The following is a 9,396-nucleotide window of genomic DNA, read 5'->3' as shown; positions in this document are numbered from 1 at the left end:
AACCCCTAATTTTGCTGCATTTAGCTGAGTTCAACCTGTGATCCAAGATAAGTTGCTAAGAAGTTTATCTCACATCAAAGACCTAATGAACTAATGAGATATAAGTCATATAGCCTAGCAGTATTGTCCACTCTTCAGTCCACTCTTCATGACAGTAGACTTGTATAGCTCAGTGGAGCCCCAGTTAGAGACAGATATGATACCTGCAGTGATATTGATGATCCTGTTCTGGAGCACAGGTAGGATGCTGTTATACTGATATACACTTATGACAATTACTGAGAGATGATTTGATATTGTAAGATATATGATCATTTACAGGGCTAGTAAAAGAAAATACAACTGAAAGCAGACAGTAAAAATCTGTCTCAAAGCAGAACAATGATGTGATCACCTGTAAATGTACTTTACTATAGCATAATTGTCCATCTGGGGACAGGCACTAATGTCAGTTAAGTTGTGATGGTGTCATTCATCTGACTGTTGTATATTCAGTGTGTCAACAACTGATTATATCTGTCTCTGTGTAAACGAATTAGAGTATATATTATATATTATATTGGTCTTATGTTAGTGTAGGAGAATGGGTGGTGTAGATGCTAGAGGTCTGTGACCTGAGTCAAGCTCAACAGGCCTGATGCTATATGTCAGGAAGAGAGAGAGAGGACAGAAAGGAGGGGGTGGGGAGGGCAGAGGAGAGAGTGGTGGAGAGAGGATGGAGGGGGCAGAGGAGGGGAGGGAGATAGAGAGGGAGAGAGAAGGGAGAGGAGAGAGAGGGAGATTCCAAAAGAGATAGGGCTGACAGATTAACATGCAGTCAGCTGAATATCTTTTCATCACTGAATTCTCACCAGTGATGTCATCATAACCAGTAACCTTTTCTACTCTTCCACTCAGCTTGACCCTGACCTCTGAAACAACAGACACATTTTTAAAAATAAATTAGATATAAACTCATCTGGAAAGAGTGTTACACATTTCCATTTATAGTGTGTGTACACATGGGTGTTGTTGCATCATACCAACAATTAGCCTATCTTCCCCAGCACATCATGAAAGGTCATGTTGATGTTCATTTAACCTCTGCCTCTTTCTCTCTCTCTCTCATCCTCTGACTCCTCTCTCTCTCTCTCTCTCTCTCTCTCTCTCTCTCTCTCTCTCTCTCTCTCTCTCTCTCTCTCTCTCTCTCTCTCTCTCAGATATCCAGGCTCAAAGCATCAGTCCACCAGGTAGGTAGAGTTTAAATCTACAGTGATTATAGCAGTTCAATACTAGTCTACTTTATTATCCCACATGGAGAAATTCATGTGTCCATACACACCATTCTAAAACCGAATAACAAGTACTGTTTTATGGCACTACTAATACTTGTCAACCACAAAGCATTACTGCTGTTAGAATAACAGAAGCCCTGTCATAATCTGTCCTCACCACTGTGTTTTCCTCTCTGCTGTTTACAGCTGAACACTCAGTCAGACTGGTGAATGGGACCAGTTCCTGTTCTGGGACAGTGGAAGTCTTTTATGAAGGAGAGTGGTTAGGTCTATGTTCTATGTGGTGGTGGGGCATGAGAGAGACTAAGGTTGTGTGTAGAGAGCTGGGCTGTGGGAATGCTATAGCTACATCTAGACAACCTCTGGTTGAAGATGGAAGAGGAGGAGCCATACTAATGAGTAGATGTAGTGGAGATGAGTCTACTATTAGAGAGTGTGACATCATACGAAGTCTACCTGGTGTCTGTTATGGTGGATATATTCATCATGTGATCTGTTCAGGTAAGAGACTGGTAATATTGAGAGATTTAATTTGTACATTATACAAGATTAGCATATATCATGTTTTATGTGTTTTTTCATTTAAAGAGGGAGAGATGTTAGATGTATTTAAACATTATATTTGTGTTTGTCATATTCATTTATGAGAGATGTGCATGGGCAGATCATTGTAGTTCAGATGTTACTGAAGTGAAGCTGCCTGATGGATGTCCAGCTGTTTATTTTCTATAAAGTGAAGTGAACTTATTCCTGTCTCCTGCCTGCATTATTCCCAACCCTGTCCTGAGTGACTAAGAACCCATTTCTACCTCTTACAGTATCAAACATAGCAACCTACAATCTTTTATCCAACATATTTGTGTTTAGTCCTTGACAGTGTCATCAACAAAACGGATTGAATGTTCCACCAACTCTTTTTCTCCAGAGTCTGTGCAGCTTGTGGATGGAGATGGTCTCTGCTCTGGGAGACTGGAGGTGAAGTCCAATCAGTCCTGGGCCTCAGTGTGTGAAGCTGACTTTGACCAGCAGGATGCAGAGGTAGTCTGTGGGGAGCTTGGCTGTGGGGCTCCTGCAGCTCTACAGGGGGGGCTCTATGGAGAAGGTGAGGGTCAGACCTGGGATAAAGAGTTCCAGTGTAAAGGCAATGAGTCCCTTCTCCTGGACTGTGACACCTCAGACAGAAAAAACAACACCTGCCTACCTGGTAATGCTGTTGGACTCACCTGCTCAGGTAAGAAACAGTTTGTCACTCAATCAACATTGTTTCTCACATGGAGTGAAGAATATGAGAGGCAATATAGGTGTGTTTTAGTGAGAAAATAGTAAGATTACTGTCTCTCTCTCTTCTTTTCTCAGAGCCTGATGATGTGAGGCTGGTGGGAGGAGGCAGTCGCTGTGCTGGTGGAGTGGAGCGGTACAACCAGGGAGAGTGGAGGACTGTGGGAACTGTAGACTGGAAGAAGGAGGCTGTAGCTGCAGTAGTGTGTAGACAGCTGGGTTGTGGCTCCACTGTTTCAGTTCTACCTGGAAACATCACTAGAGGGTTTGGAGTTGACTGTTCTGGGTCTGAGTCTTCACTGAGGTTGTGTTGGAGAACAAATTATCTCCTTCCTGTATTCACAGTGATCTGCTCAGGTAATAACAATATATTATAATTATATTCAACTGATTTCCTTCATTCATACAACTTCCTCTGCACCTCTCACAATGACTGTTTAGCTTGTAAGTCTGCTTTGCAAAACAGATCACTCAGTCAAGTAGGAATAAAATACAACTTAAATATCCCAGAATGCTTTTGTATTTGAACGTTATCTCAGTGAACGTCTCTACTCACTGCCACTGTCACATGTCAGTTATTGTCATATCTAAATGAGGAAAGTAGTTGAGGAGCTACGTTTTCTTTTTCTCTCCTCTTGTTCCAGATGTCCAGCTTCAGCCTAATATCAACATATGTTGTCTCAGTGACTGTAGGCCCACTACTCATGTTGCCCTGTGAGGGAGGGTGGCTAGCACTGTTACATGCTGATGTTATTGTCATATCTATAGGAAACTAGTTGAAGAGGTTTTTCTTGTTCTCTTTTATTGTTACAGATCTCCTGGTCCAGCCTGATATCTTCCTGACTGACTCAATGGGAGGGGTCTCCAGGGGACACCAGGGGCCCGAAGTGTTTAGGGGCTACAACTTCACCATCACCTGCTCCACTCAGCCACAGTACCCAGGAGGCTCCTTCCTCCTCACGTTCACCGGCTCCAACAGAACCCAGACCCAACCAGCTGTCAATCACTCTGCTGCCTTCCTCTTCCCTGCTGCAGATGGCTCCCACCAAGGGAACTACAGCTGTGTTTATGACAATTATGTTTTCTCTCATAACTTCTCCTCTGAGAGAGAGCTCCTCTCCCTCACCGTCACAGGTAACTGAACATGATCCAGACTTCTAACTTTGTCATTGACATATTTCCCACAGATCTATGTGATGATGACCAGTCCCCTCATCAAAGGTGTTTCTGTTTGCAGCCTCTCCTCTGCCAGCCTTCATCATCAGACACGTTGTAGTGCTGCTGATCCTACTGACAGCCATCACCACCATCTACCTGTACTACAAGGTAAAGACAGTTACTCAGACGTTACAAGTCATTTAAATGTTTGTGTCTATGAGCAGGGTTCAGATTCTACATTGGTCTATATCTGTGTTTAAGGTGTGTTATTAACTCGGCTCTCGAGTGGCGCAGTGGTCTAAGGCACTGCATCACATTGCTAGCTGTGCCACTAGAGATCCTGGTTCGAATCCTGGCTCTGTCGTAGCCGGCCGCGACCGGGAGACCCATGGGGCGGCGCACAATTACGGGGCGGCAGGTAGCTTAGTGGTTAAGAGCGTTGTGCCAGTAACCGAAAGGTCGCTGGTTCTAATCCCCGAGCCGACTAGGTGAAAAATCAGTCGATGTGCCCTTGAGCAAGGCACTTAACCCTAATTGCTCCTGTAAGTCGCTCTGGATAAGAGCGTCTGCTAAAATGACAAACTATTGGCTCAGCGTCGTCCAGGGTAGGAGAGGGAATGACCGGCAGGGATGTAGCTCAATTAGTAGAGCATGGCGTTTTCAACGCCAGGGTTGTGGGTTTGATTCCCATGGGGGGCCAGTATAAAAAATGATGTATGTACTCACTAGCTGTAAGTCGCTCTGGATAAGAGCGTCTGCTAAATGACGTTAAAAAAAAAATTTACCAGATGAGAATGAGAGGCGCGCGGAGAATGAGAGGCGCGCAGAGAACGAGACACAGAGACACACACACACACAGAGAGAACGAGAGACCGGGATTTTAATAATAGCTGAAAAGTTCAGAATTAGTTTATCTTTCTAGAACCTTGGAAGACATCTAAAAAGAGTGACAGCAAGCACCATTATTGCTTTTAGTTTGTTTTTTTGCAACCATGGTAACATGGGGTTTTGGTAACATGGGGTTTTAATTATTTTTAGAGAGTAGCTCAATTACGTCTGTTTTGTGTTCCAGAATGTATTGCTGCTTTTAGCTTTTGTCTTTATGTCTTTATCTTATTTAGTGTTTCTCTTAGATTCTTTATCTTGAAGTGTTTCCATTATTAGTCCATGACTGACTCACTCACTCACTCTTGGTGCTGTGTCTCCCTAGACCACCAGGAGGCAGAAGAGAGTGAACAGGGTGAGCAGCATGGATCTTTATGTTGATGCCAATGCCATGGAGATGGTCTCTCTGAGCTCCAGAGCTGAAGCTGGACCGGGAGAGGAGAGAGCAGCCCAGGGGACTGAGTAGGAGTAGAATGATGCTGACCCTACATGCTGATCTTAGGTCAGTTTTGTGTTTTGAACTCGATGGTCAGCAGTGGACTTGTGTTTAAAATGTGGTGACAAACCTTAAGTGGTTCTAATTTTAATAACACAAGTTAAGAATTAGTTTATCTTTTTATAACCTTGGAAGAAATCTAAAAGGAGTGATTGTAACCACCATTATTCATTTTTGTTTGTTTTGTACCACCATGGTACCATGGGGTTTTGGTAACATGGGGTTTGGGTACCATGGGGTTTTGGGTAACATGGGGTTTTGGGTACCGTTGGGTTTTGGGTAACATGGGGTTTTGGTAACATGGGGTTTTGGTACCATGGGGTTTTGGTAACATGGGGTTTTGGGTAACATGGGGTTTTGGGTAACATGGGGGTTTGGGTAACATGGGGTTTTGGTAACATGGGGTTTTGGGTAACATGGTGTTTTGGGTAGCGTGGGGTTTTGGTAACATGGGGTTTTGGGTAACATGGGGTTTTGGGTAACATGGGGTTTTGGTAACATGGGGTTTTGGGTAACATGGTGTTTTGGGTAGCGTGGGGTTTTGGTAACATGGGGTTTTGGGTAACATGGTATTTTGGGTAGCGTGGGGTTTTGGTAACATGGGGTTTGGGTAACATGGGGTTTTGGTAACATGGGGTTTTGGGTAACATGGGGTTTTGGTAACATGGGGTTTTGGTAACATGGGGTTTTGGGTAACATGGGGTTTTGGGTAACATGGGGTTTTGGGTAACATGGGGTTTTGGTAACATGGGGTTTTGGGTAACATGGGGTTTTGATTATTTTTAGAGAGTACCTCAATTAGGTTTGTTTTGTGTTCCAGAATGTATTGCTGCTTTTAGCTTTTGTCTTTATGTCTTTATCTTATTTAGTGTTTCTCTTAGATTCTTTATCTTGAAGGGTTTCCATTATTAGTCCATGTATTATTATAATCATCTGGTCATTCTTTGTATTTTGAAACATCTGAATAAAGGGGTCATTTTAGTTTGTTGGGGTTTGTTTTGTTGCTGTTGTTTACCTCTCATGATGTTATTGATTATACATTTTATGATATTGACTGATGTAGATTATTGTTATGTTGTTAGTAGTATAGATATAATGATGTTATTCATTATAAATATTATGGTATTGATTATTATGTAGATTATTGTTATGATGTTTGTACTATATAGAGATATTTGTTTTATTCTCTTATGATCTGTGGGTTACAGAGAAAGTATAGTACTTAGTTCAGGTCTGATATACATTAAATTGTGAATATGCTGTGTGCAAATCAATCAATTAATCAAATTAAAGTAAATAAATATGGTAATATATATCAATGATCTCGAAGGTATTGTTGAGAAGTGTTTATTTCATATTTGTGATGTGAGTGCAGATTATGTTGATGTTATGTTATTTACCCTTTACAGATAAAGACCTGTTGCTCTCTAAACTGCCATGTAATCACTGAATGCTTTTAATAAACTCACAGGCTGTCAGTCTGGTGTGATTTCTCTCTTGGAAAGACTACAACATACAGTATGAATTAACTGAGATCAGTCTTGTGTGATTTCCAACCAAGTTTTTCACACATATGATAATGATAGTAGATAGCTGGATGGAAGCAGTGTAGAAAAAGTAACCAACTGTCATACTTGAGTAAAAGAAAAGATACCTTCATAGAAAATGACTCAAGTAAAAGTGAAAGTCACCCAGTAAAACATTTGGTTTTAAATATACTTCATGATCAAGAAAAAAAGTATTCCACTACTAACAGAGGAATAGGGGGAAGTGTTCCACTACTAACAGAGGAACAGGGGGAAGTGTGTTCCACTACTAACAGAGGAATAGGGGGAAGTGTGTTTCACTACTAACAGAGGAACAGGGGGAAGTGTGTTCCACTACTAACAGAGGAACAGGGGGAAGTGTGTTACACTACTAACAGAGGAATAGGGGGAAGTGTGTTTCACTACTAACAGAGAAACAGGGGGAAGTGTGTTCCACTACTAACAGAGGAACAGGGGGAAGTGTGTTCCACTACTAACAGAGGAACAGGGGGAAGTGTGTTCCACTACTAACAGAGGAAAAGGGTGAAGTGTGTTCCACTACTAACAGAGGAACAGGGGGAAGTGTGTTCCACTACTAACAGAGGAACAGGGGGAAGTGTGTTCCACTACTAACAGAGGAACAGGGGGAAGTGTGTTCCACTACTAACAGAGGAACAGGGGGAAGTGTGTTCCACTACTAACAGAGGAACAGGGGGAAGTGTGTTCCACTACTAACAGAGGAACAGGGGGAAGTGTTCCACTACTAACAGAGGAACAGGGGGAAGTGTGTTCCACTACTAACAGAGGAACAGGGGGAAGTGTGTTCCACTACTAACAGAGGAACAGGGGGAAGTGTGTTCCACTACTAACAGAGGAACAGGGGGAAGTGTGTTCCACTACTAACAGAGGAACAGGGGGAAGTGTGTTCCACTACTAACAGAGGAACAGGGGGAAGTGTGTTCCACTACTAACAGAGGAACAAGGGGAAGTGTTCCACTACTAACAGAGGAACAGGGGGAAGTGTGTTCCACTACTAACAGAGGAACAGGGGGAAGTGTGTTTCAGTACTAACAGAGGAACAGGGGGAAGTGTGTTCCACTACTAACAGAGGAACAGGGGGAAGTGTTTTCCACTACTAACAGAGGAACAGGGGGAAGTGTGTTTCACTACTAACAGAGGAACAAGGGGAAGTGTGTTTCACTACTAACAGAGGAACAGGGGGAAGTGTTCCACTACTAACAGAGGAACAGGGGGAAGTGTGTTCCACTACTAACAGAGGAACAGGGGGAAGTGTGTGTGTGTTTGTGTGCGTGTGTACCAGCTTTGTCTCACTCAAATGCCCATTCCAGCAGACTGTGCTCTCTCTCTCTCTCTCTCTCTCTCTCTCTCTCTCTCTCTCTCTCTCTCTCTCTCTCTCTCTCTCTCTCTCTCTCTCTCTCTCTCTCTCTCTCTCTCTCTCTCTCTCTCTCTCTCTCGTCTCTCTAATTTCAATTTAAGGGCTTTATTGGCATGGAAAACATATGTTAACATTGCCAAAGCAAGTGAAGTAGATAGTAAACAAAAGTGAAATAAACAATAAATATTAACAGTAAACATTACACTCAGAAGTTCCAAAAGAATAAAGGCATTTCAAATGTCATATTATGTATATATACAGTGTTGTAACAATGTGCAAATAGTTAAAGTACAAATGGGAAAATAAATAAACATAATATGGGTTGTATTTACAATGGTATTTGTTCTTCACTGGTTGACCTTTTCTTGTGGCAACAGGTCACAAATCTTGCAGCTGTGATGGCACACTGTGGTTTTTCATTCTCTCTCTCTCTCTCTCTCTCTCTCTCTCTCTCACTCTCTCTCTCTCTCACACACACACACACACACACACACACACACATACACATACACACACTCCTTCTCTGGCTTTGGTTGATGACAGAGAAAGGGAGAGGTGCATAGCTACACTCCAATTCTGTAAGTTTGGGTGTGTGTGTTCAGAACTCTGGTGGTATTCTAGACATGATCTTGCTAGGGAGTGTCCACTCCAGTACATGTGTAGTATAAGGATGTGTTGAGGCCTAAAGGGACCCTGTGTTTAACTCACACACTGCAACAAGACGGCTGTAGTAGCTTTTGGTTTATTGAAGAACAACTGTTGTCTCCATTGAGCACAAAGTTGTGGTCCAGGTAGTTGTTTTATGATTGACTGAAAGAGGGGGACTTTCAGAGTGAGACTGATGTCTGTTGATTGGATAGTAGTTCATTAAATGTCAGGTTGGTTGTCTATTGGTTATTTCTTGGTTGGTTGAACATTGGTTGGTTGGTTGAATGTTGGGCCTAGATGTATAGTCATTGGCTTGTTGGCTGAATGTCAGGTTGGTTGAACATAGACCATTGTTGATAGGCTGTTAGTTTTCATTAGGTTGTATTTTGGTTGTTTTGTTGGTTAGACTGGTTCCTAGGAGGAGGAAGAGGAAGAGGAGGCTGAGCTGTGACAGTATGACATCATTCTCCCCTTACCTGCTGAGAGAGAGAGAGAGAGAGAGAGAGAGAGAGAGAGAGAGAGAGAGAGAGAGAGAGAGAGAGAGAGAGAGGGAGAGAGAGAGAGAGAGAGAGAGAGAGAGAGAGAGAGAGAGGGAGAGAGAGAGAGAGAGAGAGAGAGAGAGAGGGAGAGAGAGAGAGAGAGAGAGAGAGAGAGAGAGAGAGAGAGAGAGAGAGAGAGAGAGAGAGAGAGACAGAGAGAGAGAGAGAGAGAGAGAGAGAGAGAGAGAGAGAGAGA

General features: G+C 42.8%; 1 protein-coding gene across 1 annotated transcript; it reads left to right on the top strand.

Annotated features, from left to right (window-relative positions):
* Nucleotides 1–583: 583 nt before the first annotated feature.
* Nucleotides 584–5,302, top strand: LOC121565122 (deleted in malignant brain tumors 1 protein-like). Its single transcript, XM_045219559.1, has 6 exons — nt 584–605; nt 2,200–2,505; nt 2,631–2,909; nt 3,366–3,686; nt 3,790–3,878; nt 4,921–5,302. Exons 1-6 carry the CDS (start codon nt 584–586, stop codon nt 5,059–5,061), a joined length of 1,158 nt encoding a protein of 385 aa, XP_045075494.1. The 3' UTR covers nt 5,062–5,302.
* The last annotated feature ends 4,094 nt before the right edge of the window (nt 5,303–9,396 follow it).

This window comes from Coregonus clupeaformis, unplaced genomic scaffold, assembly GCF_020615455.1.
Source record: "Coregonus clupeaformis isolate EN_2021a unplaced genomic scaffold, ASM2061545v1 scaf2479, whole genome shotgun sequence".
Lineage (NCBI taxonomy): Eukaryota > Metazoa > Chordata > Actinopteri > Salmoniformes > Salmonidae > Coregonus > Coregonus clupeaformis.
Note: the sequence above shows the minus strand (reverse complement) of the source record. Positions and strands in the feature narration are given on the sequence as shown.